Source organism: Natator depressus, chromosome 10 (genome assembly GCF_965152275.1).
Source record: "Natator depressus isolate rNatDep1 chromosome 10, rNatDep2.hap1, whole genome shotgun sequence".
Classification (NCBI taxonomy): domain Eukaryota; kingdom Metazoa; phylum Chordata; order Testudines; family Cheloniidae; genus Natator; species Natator depressus.
In genome coordinates, this window is record NC_134243.1 from 79,338,963 (window position 1) to 79,357,500 (window position 18,538).

At 39.9% G+C, this 18,538-nt stretch overlaps 1 protein-coding gene across 1 annotated transcript in view; it reads left to right on the top strand.

Moving 5' to 3' along the window:
- IQCH (IQ motif containing H) overlaps positions 1 to 18,538 on the top strand; it is a 107,068-nt gene that overhangs the window by 12,536 nt on the left and 75,994 nt on the right. Inside the window, exons 6-9 of the mRNA XM_074966608.1 lie at positions 13,732 to 13,843; positions 14,934 to 15,062; positions 16,339 to 16,547; positions 17,634 to 18,185. Coding sequence (XP_074822709.1) covers positions 13,732 to 13,843; positions 14,934 to 15,062; positions 16,339 to 16,547; positions 17,634 to 18,185 — 1,002 coding nt within the window. The remainder of the gene's footprint in view (positions 1 to 13,731; positions 13,844 to 14,933; positions 15,063 to 16,338; positions 16,548 to 17,633; positions 18,186 to 18,538) is intronic.

The window sequence follows — 18,538 nt, forward strand, 5'->3', positions numbered from 1 at the left end:
AGTGTTCTGTTTATCCAAGATAGTTCTGTGTATGCTGAGCTGCAGAGGCTCTGAGATTTCATTTTCAATGGGCTTGATTCAGCTCTCATTGAGGATAATAGAAAGATTCTTCAGTGGAAGTTGTGTTAGACCCAGAGGCTGTTTACTCCATCTCTATAGACAGGAAGAAAAAAAAAATAAAGTAAAACCACTTTGACCAGCTGGGTACAAGCACCTCGCTACTGCCATGCTAAAACCTACCCTCTTATTGGATGAAAATGGACATTTTGAAAAGAAGTGGCACAACTGTGTGAGACTAAAGTTTGACTGACAAATTTCTGCACCTCCACCACTGTCCTTCTTTTTAAATATATGAATAAGCATTAACAAGGTATTTTCCACCAGTGTTGCTTTTATATTTAATATGCACAGACTTATTCCAAAGATCAGTTACTCTCATAATTTCAATTCACAGGGAAGCACATGCCCAGTGATCTAATCCGAAACACTCTTTTACAATTTAATTTATGTAATAGAAGCATTATGCAGCAAGCCCTGTGCCATACGCAGCATTCTAGGGTGTTTGGTTTTAAACAACATAAACAGCATCTGTGAATGGCACAGTTGTGGGCTGACACTTATAAAAAATGATTTTTGAACGCCGTTGCCCAGACTAAGAGGTGATTTGTCTAACCCTGTGATATAGAGTTAATTAGAAAAAAACATCATGGCTAATGGCATTTTAAAACCACTCAAAAACAGAGGAATATTATTCTGCTGCAGAGAGTCATGTGTTTTACCACTTTCACTGAAACATGTACTGATCAGTGAAAACTTCTTAATGTTGACTTAAATTACAAATTTTAGTCTAAATTAAGGAAGCTATTTGATACATACTAACAATTGCTAAGAAACTGTAGGTAGCATATGGTTTTATATATAAAAATATGGCAGGGAGGTGGAATAACCAAACAGATATTTTCCATCTTCAACTTCTATAATTCTTCAATAGCACTACTTAACCAGTAGCCTTTTAAAAGTGTTTTTTTTTTTTTTTTTTAAATCTCAGGACGTACTTTGTTTTTATAAATTTTTTAGAAGATGTTTCAGCTGCTATTGAAACCGAATGCCAACAATTTGAAAGCATGAGGATTTTCATGGATTTTTTTCAAAATAGGCCTCAGAGGGTATGTCTGCACTGCAATAAAAGACCTGTGGCATGGCTATGGCTGGCCCAGGTTCAGCTGACTTGGGCTTGCAAAGCTATAACATTGCAGTGTAGGTGTTTGGGATCGGGCTGGTTCAAGCCCCGCGAGCCCAAGTCAGCTGACCCAGGCTCTGAGATTATGTGCCATGGATTTCTTATCACAGAATACCCATACCCCTAGAGTGGGATTGTGGTTGCAATGTTATCCGTAAGTGTCAATTATAGTGAAACAAGTTACGACTGCTGCTCCATAATTAAATTAAGATACATAATTATGGAGCTGGGACTGAAACCATGATCCTCTAATTTTAAAAATAAAGGTCTCTCTACCACTTCAGCTACAGAAAGACCTCGATTAGAAAAACCCTTATTCTCTCTAAGATGTAACCAGTCAATAGAGGGCGACATGCCTGTACACACATAGTTCCTGAACTTGCTCCCACTGAGGTTGATGGCAAAAGAACTCCTATTAAAATAATTGGGAGCTGAATTTGGACCAAAAGTATCCACAGCAAAAAATTTTGCTTAATTGTAACCTATATTCTTCAAAGATAGCCAGCATCTGAGTATGCAAGGAAAGTTAACCATCTGGAAGGTTTGAAGTGCTATTAACAAACTGGTTTTGAGGTAAAAGGAGACAAAAGTTATTCGACAAATCAATTTCAAATCAGGATATCATTTTTTGTCATGACCTGTAACTTAAAAAGAGTTTGACAGATTTTCTTCAAACCCTGGAACCATTGTTCTTTGAAAGAAGAGTGAATATTGCAACTTTCCAAGTCAGTAGCTGATCTTGGATTTTTATGATGAAGGCCGAGTGCAAGCTTTACCTGTGGAGCAGCTACTGCCTCGCCATAGTTTTGTCATTATGTTTCCTCAATTTCTATTTGTCTGATCAGCGTTAGCACTCTTCCTCTATCATAACATTCCATACATATCTAAAACCAAGTAAAGAATAGAGTCCCATTTAAAACAAAAGAGGTATTTTGGGCATCACATTATTTGCCGAGTACATTCTGGGCAACAAACGAAAAATGATGAGGCGATAACCATTAAAAATAGACACTTCCCATGGAGAATCTAGCAAAACAAAATGCTGATCTGAATTGCCGCAAAAATAACTGACTAACTGCTGTGACCTAAAAGAGATTCACAACTATACTTTGGGTTTTCCTAGGATCGCTGTGCTGCTATAGAATTATACTGGCACTTTTGTCCCAGTTTCCATCTAAATAAATATATAATGTAATGTAAACTTAGAACCTTTTAATTTATTCATGAGGTATAATTTAATACTTTGATTTCTCTTTTTTATAAGTCACATCATATTCATTGTTTTTCACTAACTTCCTCCAATTGCAGCAGTATCCATCACTGTTTCATTATTCACTCTTTTCCGTGTGTGTGTGTGTGTGTGTGTGTTGATGCTAATCTTATACTCTCTCACTAAAAGCATATATATTTCCATAATTATAAAGTAATGCTAAGTGTGGTAATTCTGTTAATTTCAAATTATTAGAAGGACAAGCAGAAGAAAGAAAGGAACAAAAGACCTCAAAACCCAGTTGTATTTTAAGCCCATGGATATGACAACAATTACAGTCAAAACATAATTTGGCATCGGTAGCAGAATTAGATTTAAACAAATTGATTTTACACGACAGTAATTCCAAATGAGCTTGTTGGATTTGTAAACCATACTAAGAAGCACATGAATTGTTGCCTCTAAAAATAAAAAAGAGAATAATTGGTGAGATGGAGTTAACTTAACAGATGACTACAGTCAGCATCCTTTCAACCTAGAAATGGGAATGTGAAGGTCACCCCCATCTCAGATGACAAACAGAGAACATTTTGTTGGTAAACAAATTAATCTTTTGAAAGGTCACCATTTGTTTTAAGTTTTTATCCAGTTCTTGTCATCTGGAATCAGAGATTGACTGTCATTTTGCTAGGCAGGGTGCAGTCGGAGCCACCGAAGCTGCTTCTGTACATATCAGCATTCCTTGAGAAAACTCAGTGCCTGATTGCGATGCTATGGGCTGCTGGTTTACAGCTGTCTCCGGACATGAATGGAGGCCCACCCCTGAATTCCAATAAGATGGGCCTGCATATTCTGCTTGGTGTAAGCTGGCCCTTTGCCCACAAGTAAAATGTATTGTAGTTCAAGCCAGCAATTATCTCTCTTACTTCCTTCTGTGCTGCTTCTGTTCTCTTTTTCAAAAAACAGATGTGGTATTCACTGAAGTTCTGCATCTATTCTCTTTCACACCTGCTATGGCAGAATTTTGACAGAGGTAGATTTTGGGAAAGCTAGTAGCAAGCCATCAGCTATCGTTTCTTTGATAATAGTTTAAAGGAACAGTGCTGATTTTTCAAGTAAAGGGAGTTCAGAGCTATCTCTTTAGAGGACCCAAAGGAAATTCAGAATAGATCTGCTATATTATTATGAAGAAGCCCTGGCAGTTCCATATTTAAGATTGTGTTGGGCTGTCCACGTAAAACAGAGTTTATATCACCCTGTATACATAAAAGCTCCTGTTTATCATCACCCACAGTCTATACTAGAGTGTGTACGTTGGAATAAGAAGGGCAAACTTGAATTTTTGAGATAATTTTCAAACCCTGAAAACTCAGAATTTCAGCAGACAAACCCCTTAAAAAATCATTCATTTCTGATGTTTTTACAAAGACAATCGTACTTTTTTGAGCACTTATCACATTACAATGGCTCTACTGAATTCAGTGCGAGTTTGGATTCCACATGCCACTTCATGGTGAATAGAGGAGAAGAATGAGGTCATTTGAAAACAATTTTTAAAAATATTAAGATTATTTGGCTTGTTTGTCATAATGGCTTTTTTTTTTTTTTTAAATCATGGAGGCTGATGGAACACTGCAGCTTCACCTTCTATTCTCCAATGCTACCCCTCTAGCTCCATTGCTTAGCACATACATATCCACACAGAAAAACTTGTGAGCCTAGAGGCTAAGTTATTAAGACTGTACATCCTAACTGTGCAAACCGTACAAAAAAAATCTGGGGAAATAGGTAGTTAGTTCACTCAGCACCCTATCATGAGTTTTTCACAGTTTGAATTAACTTCATTCCATCATTCACAGCCCACATATCCTCCACCCTCCTCCTGAACAGCCAGCAGGTCCCTTTGATCACCAACCATGTATATTCATGTGTTTTGATTATTAATATAGAATTTCTGTGGTTTCATAAATTACATCCTATGTGCCTTAGAATAGGTGTACATATGGATATGAGGTCTGGTGTCAGATTGCAAATGGTGGCTGCAAAGTATGTTTTTCTGTAATGTTTAGGCAAATGTGTGTGAATGGGTGATCTGTGGTGTTAGTGATTGCTGTTAATTTGTAATGAGGAAGTTACAGGATGGGGTGCGGTTAATAACTTTTTTTTTTTTTTTTTCAAAAAAAAATTACATGGAAAATTAAATTGTCCTTTGAAAAATTACTGGACCTGATTCTTCACTCCACTAGTGTAAAACTGGTGCAACAGAGTGGAGAGTCAGGCCCATTGTGTCAAGTGTGGAGGCAAAATTCACAATCAAAGTCTCTACTTGCATTCCTCAGTAAAAGTCAGTAGATTTACACCAGTAGATAATTTGACTCCTAATCATTACACTGTGAAACAGACAGATTTTAGGTGTGCTTCAAGTGCAGATTTCAATGCAGCCTTAACTATCAAGTCACTACAGAGACGTGTGTGTGTGTGTGTCTCTCTCTCTCACTAAATATGGCTGTTTTTTCAACAAAGGAAATAGTGATGGGAAAATTCTTGCTGCATTAAAACAAGTATTCCATTTAAAATGAAGCAAAGAATAAATACCATATAGAGTGAGACAGCTGTATCCACAAGAGAAACACACTTTTAAAAGGCAAATAGAATTGTTTTTCTCATGTTTTTCTCATGGTTAATTATACTCAGAAGTGCTTGAGATGAAAAAGTACTTTTGCGACACACTCCAGGCACATTATACAGAGCAAATCTTAGCCTGCACTACAAATGAAGTGCTCGCTGCTAGCCTTTGAAAAGTACTTTAAAAGCACTCATCACAAGCAAGCACACTGTCTGCTGACTCCATAAAAATATACTTGCTGAATCATAATGTTTGTAACATGCTTTACTAGAAGATATTACTCCTGGAGGAACATCTCTTAAATTCTAATCAACTCTTTTAAACAGTTTAGGGCTCAATTATAGCTCTTCTAAGCCTGAGTTGTGTTGTGGACAGAGGAGGTGAACTACCAAAAGTTATTAGGCCTGATTCTTTGCTGCCTGGTCATTTAGACCTGTGCAACCAGGGTGTAAAACGTGCACAAAGAGTTTTGAGAAGTCATTTACAATGTGCAAGGTAGTGAAGAATAAGGCACATTATACCATTGAAAGCACTCCACGGGACTTGGGGGAGCATGGGAAGGAGTGTCACTTACTCGCCTGTAGAACAGGTGTAACCAATGCTTTTATAGACCTCCCTTCCCCGAGTCCAACCATAGAGGTTTGCAGGACACATGGTGCCCTTGCCCAGGAATATCCTCTCTAGAAGCATCAGCCAGCCATCTACTTCTATTTGCATTCCCCAGCACTGGAAGTCACTGTGCCTTCTTTCCCTCTCATGCACCTACATCATGGGAGACATTATTTAGCCCTCCAAATGTAATTAAAACGCACAATTCTGACCCTTTCTGTATATGTTCCTTCTTTATCCTGCTAAGCCTGTGTATGTTGAGGGGCTAATTGTTCTATAGAATGCCTCTCTTCCCAAGACCAGTTTAAAAAACAAGCCAAGCTCTTAGGGGGGCCTCCTTTTATGTGCACGTCCAGCACATTTTGGATGCTACTGCCATATAAATAATACTGATCGTGGGTGACTAGATGACATAGTGAATTAGTACAGTCACTTTTTAACTCTGGAGAAACTCCATTGAAAGCTTGTTTGAAGCATGAAATCATACAGCACTGAATAATAATATAAACAATGCATGATGGCAATAGTAAATTGCACATGGACACTTTCTTCGGTATGGATTATCTTTCTATTAATTAATTGTATGTTTATTTTTTAAACAGGCCAAAAGTCAGTTAAAGGAAAATAACTAATGCCTTAAAATACACTTGCACGTTCTGCCTTCACTTGCTTCTGGGCAGCCCGATTGAAGTCACATGGAATTAATTACAGGGGAGAGCATTTGAAGCAAAGAGCATAACTCAGTTCTGTAAGCAGAAATGTCTTTGTGGTGAAGAGAGGCTGTGATGGAAAAGCAAGAGGGTTAGTAAAAAAGAGGAGGTGTGCGGGGCTGGATAGAATTTTCCTGATTAAGAATTTTGGGTCAGTTCAGCTCAGATTGTCCGGATATAACAACTTCATTGCAGTGGCGTTGCACAATGTAAATGGGAGCATAAATCACCCTACTGTTCAAAATACAGAGTTACATCTGCCCTGTTAGTTGACACCTGCCTTTTACTTTACAAAAATTTAATTCCACCTACCTGCTTCCTTGCCTTACTCCTCAATTTCCTCCTCCTCCAGAAACAAATCTAGGCTTCTCTTGAACTCATACTCTCTGCTTCAATTGCTTTCCTTTGTAGCTTATTCCATACATTTATTGACACACACATGGTGCACACTACTGCCTATCATGAAAAATCTGCTAGGATTTAAACTGAGGGTAAATCTGGCCAGCAGTAAAATCAATGCTGCTTTACAGATACAGCACAAAATTGCAATGGTCTGAAAAGAGAGCTGCTTTTTAATTAAATCCCATTCTTTTAGTATATACTTTATTGTGTCCCCACGTGCAGGGAAACAAAACCACTCACTGTTGGCAAGATTTAAGTATAGGGAGTGGGGAGCATAGGTGTGTCCCTTTTTTGCTCAATATCAACCCATTTATAATCCTGGCTGGTGTAAAGTTAATCTTTGCCACATTTCTCATTGTTCTACTCTTGGAATATAATGACGTAAAGATTCATGCCTCTCGTTCCCTTAGAGTGTAATGTTTCATAACAGCCGCAACCAAAAATGTGCATCTGTTACTGCCCTAAAAAATCTTTACTGTAATGAAGCATGCATGCAATTCAGCCTTCTTGGTGTCTGACATCGGCAATGCTATTGTATGAATTAGAGTGGAGAAATTATAAATTGCATATTTCAATCTCTCTCCATTTCCCAGTTAGAAATATGAATAGATCTTCAAAAATGGCCTATCCTTTTTTATAACATTGATTAATTTTGTTGTTATTTTGTGTTACAGTAGTGCCCAAATCAAGGCCAGGGCCTCATTGTACGAAGTGCCATACACATAATAATAATTATTATTAACACTTAGCTCTTATAACACTATTCGGCAGTAGAGCCAAAAGTGCTTTACAAAGGACATAAGTATCATTATCCCCACTTTACAGGTTGTCCAGGCAACCTTAATTCTGGCATTTCGTAACTTTTGAGGGCTTGACTGTACTATCTGAATAATGTTCTTTTAATGCAATTTTGTATGTGTGTGTAATTTCCTAAGCTTTTAAAAAAGCAAACTGAAAAATCAGAAACTCTATCATGTGGCATCATATTGACACCCACATGGTTCAGCAGCAGGTTCGGAACCTTTAATTCCACCACACAGATCTCTGCCACTTGAGGTAATGGAGTCTTGATGGCAGTAGTACATTATCATACTCTGTGTGGACCAGCACCGTGATGGCGTGGGATGGGGTGTTGGGACACTTAGCCAGTGGATTTCACAGGCCTTTGCTGACATCAGAGAAATGGTGAGACTCAGGACTCTGAGGTTTCATTCCAGCTCTGGAGGGCCGTGTTCTCTAGTAGGCACAGACTCTTCTGCCTGTTTTCCCCCAAACTTGACCTCCTTCTTACCCTGACCCTCCAACCTGTCCCATTCTTATCCCTTCCCCACATCTTCCTCCTAGTCCCAGTCCCATTCGCCTCATCTAGCCAGTCCCAGTCTCTACTCTTCAGGCTTCTCATCTCAGTCCCAAACTCTTTGTCCAGCAAATGCTAATCTCACCCCTCTGGAATCCCTGGCCCGGTCTCCCCCACTTCCAGGCTCCTTGTGCATCCATTCCCAGTTCCTCTCTAGTCTCCCAGCTCTTTGTCCCCAGTCTCCTTGCTCAGCCAGCCCCAATCTTCCTTCAGCCTCATCTCCTCAAACAATGTCAGTCTCCCTCCACCCCACATGGCTCCAACCCATGCATTTACCTCCCTGGTTGAATGTCCCAGTCTCCCCCCATCTCCCATTCCCAGTCTCCTTGCCCAGCCAGTCGATCTACCTCTGCACTTGAACTCCTAGTCCCACTGTCCCTCTCTGCTTGACACCCTTCAGTCCTGTCTTCACCCCCCTGACCACCCAGCTCCTTGTCCTAATCTACTCCCCTAACTCCCTTTGCAAGTCTGGCTCTTGTCCCCTCTGCGTTCAAATCGGATAGCTTCCTCCTCCATGCTGCCTGGGCCCAGCAGGAAAGTCATTGGCAACACTGGAGAGAGACAGGCTCCCTGCTTCCATCCAGATCTGACACAGCCCATAGCAGCCCAGAGCTGCTATTGCAGGGAAACTCCTGCTTAGCCCCTGACTGCAGCATGCCCAGTGTGGATGGAATCTCTGGAGAATGTAGCTGCTGAAATCTAAGAAATCTCTTTTGAGCATATGTAAACTGTGATTTTTTCAAGGCTTATAACTTGGCCAAATTTTGGTAGATTTTCACAGGGATAGCAAAAGGGCACTGAAACAAAGATCAGCTTCCTGATAAATGTCAAGTCCCTTCTCAGAAATATAGGAGCACTAGAGCTTTTCAAAGAAAAGGGCACCAGAATTTTGCAGCATGGGCAAAACCGTGTATTTTTCCATAGCCTTGTCCTAAGAAATGGCTGAATCATTTTGGCAGAAATTTTCCAGAAAAGTTCAGCCTGAAGCAGGCACTCACTATGCATGGAAAATTTCAGCCCAAATGGTGAAAGTCTGGCAAAGTTATAAGCAACTGAAAAAAATGTTATGTAATAGAAAATGTTGAGCAACCTGAATAATAAGTGGGCTATCTGCCTTGCCTATGATAAAACATTGGAAGTCTTTTCTGGTCACTTGTCTAACGATTATCAGTGACAGGTTTCAGAGTAACAGCCGTGTTAGTCTGTATTCGCAAAAAGAAAAGGAGTACTTGTGGCACCTTAGAGACTGACCAATTTATTTGAGCATAAGCTTTCGTGAGCTACAGCTCACTTCATCGGATGCATACTGTGGAAAGTGTAGAAGATCTTTTTATATACACACAAAGCATGAAAAAATACCTCCTCCCACCCCACTCTCCTGCTGGTAATAGCTTATCTAAAGTGATCACTCTCCTTACAATGTGTATGATAATCAAGTTGGGCCATTTCCAGCACAAATCCAGGTTTTCTCACCCCCCTCCCCCACACACATACACACAGACCCACTCTCCTGCTGGTAATAGCTTATCTAAAGTGACCACTCTCCTTACAATGTGTATGATAATCAAGGTGGGCCATTTCCAGCACAAATCCAGGGTTTAACAAGAACGTCGGGGGTGGGGGGGGGAAACAAGGGGAAATAGGTTACCTTGCATAATGACTTAGCCACTCCCAGTCTCTATTCAAGCCTAAATTAATTGTATCCAATTTGCAAATGAATTCCAATTCAACAGTTTCTCGCTGGTGTCTGGATTTGAAGTTTTTTTGTTGTAAGATAGCGACCTTCATGTCTGCAATTGCGTGACCAGAGAGATTGAAGTGTTCTCCGACTGGTTTATGAATGTTATGATTCTTGACATCTGATTTGTGTCCATTTATTCTTTTACGTAGAGACTGTCCAGTTTGACCAATGTACATGGCAGAGGGGCATTGCTGGCACACGATGGCATATATCACATTGGTGGATGTGCAGGTGAACGAGCCTCTGATAGCGTGGCTGATGTGATTAGGCCCTGTGATGGTGTTCCCTGAATAAATATGTGGGCACAGTTGCAACGGGCTTTGTTGCAAGGATAGGTTCCTGGGTTAGTGGTTCTGTTGTGTGGTATGTGGTTGTTGGTGAGTATTTGCTTCAGGTTGGGGGGCTGTCTGTAGGCAAGGACTGGCCTGTCTCCCAAGATTTGTGAGAGTGTTGGGTCATCCTTCAGGATAGGTTGTAGATCTTTAATAATGCGTTGGAGGGGTTTTAGTTGGGGGCTGAAGGTGACGGCTAGTGGCGTTCTGTTATTTTCTTTGTTAGGCCTTTCCTGTAGTAGGTGACTTCTGGGAACTCTTCTGGCTCTATCAATCTGTTTCTTCACTTCCGCAGGTGGGTATTGTAGTTGTAAGAATGCTTGATAGAGATCTTGTAGGTGTTTGTCTCTGTCTGAGGGGTTGGAGCAAATGCGGTTGTATCGCAGAGCTTGGCTGTAGAAGATGGATCGTGTGTTGTGGTCAGGGTGAAAGCTGGAGGCATGTAGGTAGGAATAGCTGTCAGTAGGTTTACCTATTACCAGCAGGAGAGTGGGTTTGTGTGTATGTGTGGGGGGGATGAGAAAACCTGGATTTGTGCTGGAAATGGCCCAACTTGATTATCATACACATTGTAAGGAGAGTGATCACTTTAGATAAGCTATTACCAGCAGGAGAGTGGGGTGGGAGGAGGTATTTTTTCATGCTTTGTGTGTATATAAAAAGATCTTCTACACTTTCCACAGTATGCATCCGATGAAGTGAGCTGTAGCTCACGAAAGCTTAAGCTCAAATAAATTGGTTAGTCTCTAAGGTGCTACAAGTACTCCTTTTCTTTTTGCATTATCAGTGAGCAGTTTACCGGAGGCTTCACGGTAGTAGTTAGTTTTAAGGAGGACAGGATAATGACCTTGCAAACAGTAGAATAATTGACTCTGAAGAACAGATTTTCAGCACTCTCCTCCAGTTTTATGTGTGAAATGAATTGGGTGAGAAACAAATGTTCTTTGCCTTCAAATAGCCATTTCTACGTGCAGCTTGGTTAGTTGAACATTCACTGGGCTGAAAATGTGTCCCTGAATGCTCTTGTTTTGGATTTGGCCCCCTTTACTTCTGTCCTTCACAAAAGCTCCACATCATACAACTCTGCTCTCTACACATGAGGAAGGTTGGATGAATCCGTCCTTACTGCTTCTAAAATCAGCTCCAGAGGGAGTTCTAGTAGGCACTGAGCCCCTGCCTACTGGAAAGGGAGGGAGGGAGACTTTTCTCTTTCATAGCAGCATATTGTGCATCCACTAGACTAATGGATTGACCAAGTTTCTCATTTCATTTGTCCTTTGCCTGCTGAGCAGAGCAGCTCTGAGATTAGCATTTTCTTCTCCTTCCTATGTTGTGTCATTGGTAAATTTAACAGGTTTGTATCTGGAACCTTCATCTAAGCCATTTGTCACAAATGGGTAAAGTCTCAGAGCGGCCTGTTATTGCTGACAAAACTCTGCTTTCACTTTTCTCGGCTTTATCTATTGTTGCATTTTAACTCGGATCCCAGATACTTCTGATTTCAGAAGCAACCTGGCAGGGGTACTTTATCAAAGGCTTTCTGGAAATCTGGATAAACTGTGCTGTATGCCTCAGAACTGTCAGGCTTGCCTTTTACTTCTCCAAGATGGTTGAGAATAGTATTTAAACTGGATCTTTCTTGACTCCCTAGATTTACCTGTGCCTTACTGGCCCTAGAATCAATCAGACAGTGCCATTTTCTGCTGATGTGGTTTTACTGTCTTTTGGCCAGATCCCCAATTGGTGTAAATTGTCATGGCCCCATTGAAGTCAATTGAACTATCATGATTTAAACTAGCTGAGGATCTGGAGCTTTGTTTCTATAGTTATAAAGCAGAGCCCCATTTATCCAAATGGAACAGGCAACATGAAATTTATTTGGATAAACTGGAGTTCACAAAAGAAGGGGAAGTTTTTCACAAACTTAATTAAATTGTTGTCCCTAAGAAGCTCATAAACTGCAGTTTTCAGATATGTAATGTATAGAAGGGAACACAACCCATGGGGTTTCAGGTAGTGGATTCTACAACATACATTATTATTCAGGCTTTATGTTCAGTACTATCTTCCTGTCTCCTTGATAGATTCCTCCCAATCCACCTGCAATAACATCTCAGAACATGTAGTGCATTTAAGAGGTTTTTTAAATCACTTTATATCACCCTGTCAGAATAGCCATTCATATGGAGATATTTCTATATTTATATCGATAGAACTCACCAATAATTAGAAATTGAATCTTCTATTCTGAAACGTTACAGCAGATTTTTAGAACAGTGGTATGAAGCAATGTCAAATTAAAACAGATTAGAAAGCACTTTCTTTCTCTCTTTCCCTCTTTCATCATTTGCTCTGACATTTTTCTTGACTTGTGACCAAAGATGTGATAATTTAGGCCTGAAAATAATAATTGTCAAATCTGTGATCAGATATCAGACCAACTCATATTGTCTTTCTCCATGTGAGTGCCAGTTATAACCTTGGCCTCTGAGTTTGCATGTTCAATTTTGCATGTGCAGAAATAGGCAAGCCTCTGTTTTATGGTCACAAATCAGGATATTTGTGATGTTTAATAGCACAAAGTAAGTGCATGCCTACAGTTGCACACACAATATCAGAGGCTCATTTGATCCCCTCTCTGAACACTCATTTGCTTCAGGTGGGATTGTGCACACAGAATGGCAATATCTGGCCCATAGTGTATAGCAAGATGTATCCTTACCAGTGCGAAATGGAAAATGTGTATGATACCTTAAGAGGGAGGCAAAATGTTTAGTGATGATGTTGAGTATGTGTGTGTGTATATAGTCATGTAAGATTATAAAATGTGTTCTTTCCCCTGTGCAATGCTCCATATATGGGATACTAATCATAATAGCTATAATGTCACTGCCATGTGAGGATTGTGTGTGTGTGAACATGGTGCCTTCACACCGGCACTTAAAAGATGCAGGCTTTATCTTTAAGGTACCTTCAGACTCCATCATCCTATAGTAATTAATGTTCACTGATTACAAATAGTTACGTATACCGTAAGTCCAATAATATTCTGTGCAGTGAATTTGCTTTGGATCTATTTACATATTTCCAACTACTATCTCCTGCTTCCTTTCCTTTCCAGTACATGGCATGTGTACATGTTTCCTGTATTCAAAGCCTGCTCTGTCAAGAGATACTATGTTTATGATATAGTCATTAAAATTGAGCAAAGTCCTTGCAGTTCCTTTATTAACTAGTACACTGACTTTGTGTAGCAGAAATTGCAAGACATTGATTGGATTTAATTAACTTTATTTTAAATTACATACACTAATGACAGTAGACAATAGTGCAGCATGTTCATAAGCAGTAAAATCAGTGCCCGTACTGTTACATTATTAAACCTTAATGAAACTGTTCATAGCAGAAATTGTATTTATTATTTAGCTTTATGCAAGTAGAAAACTGAGTTCTTTGCAAAACCAGGAATATTGTTTGCTAAAGGATCATTCTGTCGGTTTTTAGGTATGCACTCAGAAGATAGTGAAAGGCCCTACAGTTGGTAACCTCTCGGCTTTGCCTGCCTCTCATCAGATGGATGCTCCCTTACCTATATTAGAAAGGGATGCAAGGAAAGGTCAGTCATAGATGCCTACTCCTATAATTTTTAAGCCAACAAGATGAAATACTGAGCTCTAAGAAGGCAGTGTTGTCTGCTGGGAGTCAAGACCTTGTCTGCCTTGTGCAAGCCACTTAGCGTCTCTACTCTTCTCCATTTTACAGACTGGCATAATAATATCTGCTGCACAGGAATATTGTGAGACTTCATTATTTAATGTTTGTAATGTGCATTGAGATTCTTTGATAAGAGAACTGAAAAGCATTATCATCATCAGTAAAGGGTAAGGGCCAAATTCTGGCTGCTTATCCTGAATGGATATATGGGAAAAGAGCTTGCCAGTTGGAGAACCTTGAGGCACAACTGTTGTACCCTATGCTAGACTCCCCCAGAACTAACAGAGTTTATTTAAGGGACATCGTTGGTTTATTAAGCACATGCTTTCTGTAAGCCAGCGATCCACTTCTTAAACAGAGTTTTGTTGTTGCTGGAAAGAAAAATCTGTGAAGACTTTCTGTGTGGTTGCACCAAGATCAAAATAAGTGGCCACTATGAATGCCTGTTTCTTCAAAATAAAAGGGCCTGAAGTTGCCCCAGGACTGTAACTGGAGCTGCATTAGGATTATTTAGAAAATGGATCAAATCGTTTGTAATAATTCCATAGGCGCAATTACAGTGTAATTTACAAGTCTTTCTTTTCAGTAGTTCTACTACGTGTACCTCAAACCTGCCATTTCACAAACATATAATTCCTGTTTATAATACTGCCCCAGTACAGTATAAATTTCATTTGTATGTCACTATTTATAGGCAAAGTTTGCCTTCCTTGAATTTGTCATATAAAGATCACCACTGCTCCTCTAGTTCCAATTGGCTTGAGGAAGAATTCATTAAAGCAAACAAAAAGGCTTGTCTTAATCTCCATCTAATTTCTTTCTTTACAATTACTAATTGACAACATCTTGTCTTTGATGATTGGGGAAAGAATAGCTACAAGGCCTTTAAAGAGGGTGAAACATTTTTCTTTAGGTAACCTGAGATGCTCCATGTAACTTTATAAAACAAGAAATTAAATATACTTTGTTCAGCAGGGTTTTTCATTTTCTAGGTATTCTGAATCTAATTGAGCGAAGGCTAATCCCACCAGCAGCAAAGATTACACTTGAGTCACCTCCTGTTATACTCAAAGCAGCTCCTCTCCATGAATTTCGCAAACAGCACAAGAAGCCAGCTGTAGGTAAGGATAAAGGGTTGATAATGCTAATCAGTTAAATTTTGAACTTTCCCTTCTATTCCCCAGGCTCTTGTTTTCTCTTAAGAGAGCTGCTGATGCAGTGAACTCAGGGCCAGGTTTTAAAGGTATTTAGGCATCTAACAATGCAGATAGGCATTTACCGGGATTTTCAAAAACATCCAGGCCCCCCAGCTCCCATAGATTTTGATTAGGGGCCAAATCCAGGCTGCTTATCTGATGTGTGGATGTATTGGAAAAGAGCTTGCCAGTTGGGGAATCATGGGGCACAACTGTTGTGCCCTACTCCAGGCTCCCCCAAAGCCAACAGAGTTTATATTCAGATGCACTCTTGAGGCTGGAGTTCCAAGTTTTCAACAGGAGTTCGGTACTAGGACTCTCCTGAAAATCCTACTAGACGCTTATCTGCATTTGTAGATGCCTAAATACCTTTGAAATCTGGCCCTCAGTCCTCAGTAGTGAGTAAAGCCCATGATTCTACCTTGACTTATGCTATCTGATTGGGAATGGATTTTGCCAAGACACTGGAAGGAGCTGTGTGTCTGGCTATCTCAACTAGAGGAAAATCAGAGAGTTACTCAGAGGAGGAGTGCTACCAAAATACACCAGACCTGAACTGTGGAATACAGAATCTACACAAAACTAGTGTTCTCTTGCTGCATAAGTCCGTATAGAAAGGCTGAGGTCCCTACGGCAGGAATGATCAAGTCCACCAGTGAGCCAACAGCAGTTGCTTTGGATTTGAAAGGCTTCATGATGGATGGACATGACCAAAAAATGAAACCAAGGGCTGTGAGTTATCGTGGCAGTGGCATGGAATCACATGCAGTAAAAGTGACAAACATTTCAGGAGTGATATAGTCTACACTGATTAGGTGCTTTAATATATTATGGAAAGTGGAAAAACTGTTGGCTGGTACACTAGCTTTAGAAAATGTATATTAAAAATTTCTACGGTTTTCTGTAACCTGATACCAGCATCTGTGATAGCAAATCTGTGATTGTCCTTCAGTCTGTTAGGCTTTTATTAGTATTTGATGACAAAGTTATATCATTAGTACTTTCCTCCCAAAATATTACTGGTTTGGTCAAAACTTAATATTTGGATTACATCTTTTGGAAATAGCAACCTATTTGGACATCAAAATAAAGTAAGATAGCTTCTGGGCCAATTTCTACCGGTGAAATTGCACTTTATTTTGATTGTATGGTGTTTCTTTTTAGTAATAAAACCTTACATTTCATTATTCTATTGGTACAGGAGGGATTGGTAGCAAGGTGGACTTTGCTGGTACAGACATCTTTCCAGACTCACAGAGGGGTCCCGATGACTCGTATTGCTCAAACAAAGGTAGCATTGCTCCACCTCCATCCAGCAGCTCCATGGCTTCAGCTAAGAAATCAAAGCAATTATGGACACAACCAGCTCAAGGGCTGGAGTTGATAAATTGTGCTTCCCCTCTTCCAAAGGTATTTAAGCACTGGTGACAAGATTTTATCATGTAGGTTTTCATTACTGTCTTAATCAAAGATTGTTTAAGACATGATCCGGGACCACTGAATCAGGCCAAAGCCAAGGAAGTAAATAGAATGATTTCCTCTAGTGCCAGTTTGCTAAAGTGTCTCTCCTATAATTCTTGCATTGTTCATATAGGCAAACAGAATGTCTCACAGGCAGCTCTAGGAGAGTCTGAGCCTGCGTGACTGATTTCAGTTATTACTTGAGGCTTGATGGTTGTTCTTGGCATCTATGCATAAGGGACATTTCCTTCCCTTTACATGCACCTGAATTACAGTGTTGTTTACCAATCCGGGCTTGGAGTTTTGCTTGGCCTTTTAAGACTTTTGTATCATTCGCGTGCTGATCGATGCCATGGCTCAGATGAGAAATGAAAAGGAAAAATAAAGCAAGCTTGGTGAATAAGGCTGGAAAATTAATGAGATAATATCAGTAAAAATAATCCTGCAAAAAAGTCCCTTGAAATAAGTAAAGTTGTAGCAAAAGCTAAAACTGGTGACCTGGCTGAAGTCTCCAGTGGAGACAAGAGTTCTGGTAGGATTCAGAAGTGGTGAGTCTTGCTAAAAGTAGTTTTGGGAGATGAGTGCTGCCCCTGGTAAGCGTGTAGGAGAGGATGTTATCCATTCTCTCAGGATTGGTGGACATCTTATGAATGAGATAACAATGCTGGAAGGCTGTCGTCTGGTAAATCATACAGATTGTGGGATCAGCTGACCATATCAGAGTTACTGTAGAGCTTTATTTTATATATGATAAGATCAAGCATAGTTCCCATGAGCAATTAATATATTTCTATAAAAATGTTAATAGTCTTGAGTAACCCCTAAGGTACTTTTCTGGTAATGAGTTTTAAAGTATATATGGGCCCGCCTTTGTGCTTATGACATGTATATGTTAAATCAATATGAGGAATACATTTCTGGATCCATAATTTCCCACAGTTGTGTAGTAAATGATAAAATGGTAGTATGTCTTGACCACTCATTTATAAGTAGCTGCAATTACTTTTAATCTGTGGCTGTGCTCTCTTTCCACAGAGCCCACATATGATGCCACCTCAGCCTTTACAGAATACGTTTTTGGATTATGATATAACTATTTACAATGGCACTATAGATCATAAGGCTCCAGATTTCCTGGCATTCAAGCAGCACTGTTGTTTATCCTGGGGAAGTATTCTTTCTTTCTTGGAACATGTTGAGAAACTACTCAAGGACTACGCTGTACCATTGGCTATAATAAAGGGTAAGAAATTGATGGAGCTCATATCGGACTTTGAACTTAATCAGAGGCCAACCAGAGATGACCTTCTGTCGGTGATAAAGAACCGGACAACTGTGAAAAGGATCTTAAATCAACCTGGCCAGAGATACAAAGGGCAACATGGTACTGAAATGGCTGCCACAAGGATCCAAGCAACATGGAGGCGCTATACGGACAGAAAAGCTTACATCCATTTCAGGCAGCAGCAGTGGGCATCAGGTGTGATTGCCATTTCTTGGCTCTTGCATAGTCACATGGCACGTGTAAAAAAGGCCCTGAAGGAATCACGTCAGAGACACCTGGAGAATTTTTACATCAGGGCCAAGGTGTGCAGTGCTGCCAGCTGCTACGGTAGCACTTCTGTCCTAAACATCTCTTGCTTGAGTGATCGCAATAAGCTGTTTCCATTTTTTTCCCTTTAACTGTACATTTGTCCGAGCATCATATTTCATCCTTCATCAGTGATTCAGCCTTTGTGGCTGCAGAATCTGTTGCAATTTTTCTATGGAAAATGTCCCTTCACTTTGACTTTGGTAGTTCTGTCAGAAAATCAATGTTTTAACTGCATTACCGTAGCTCCCAATATATACCTTGTGGCAGTAAATTGGCTGGAAAAAAATCCCTCTCTTGTCTACATTGCTGTCACCACTTTGTCAGAAAGTATTTAAGTTTGTAGACA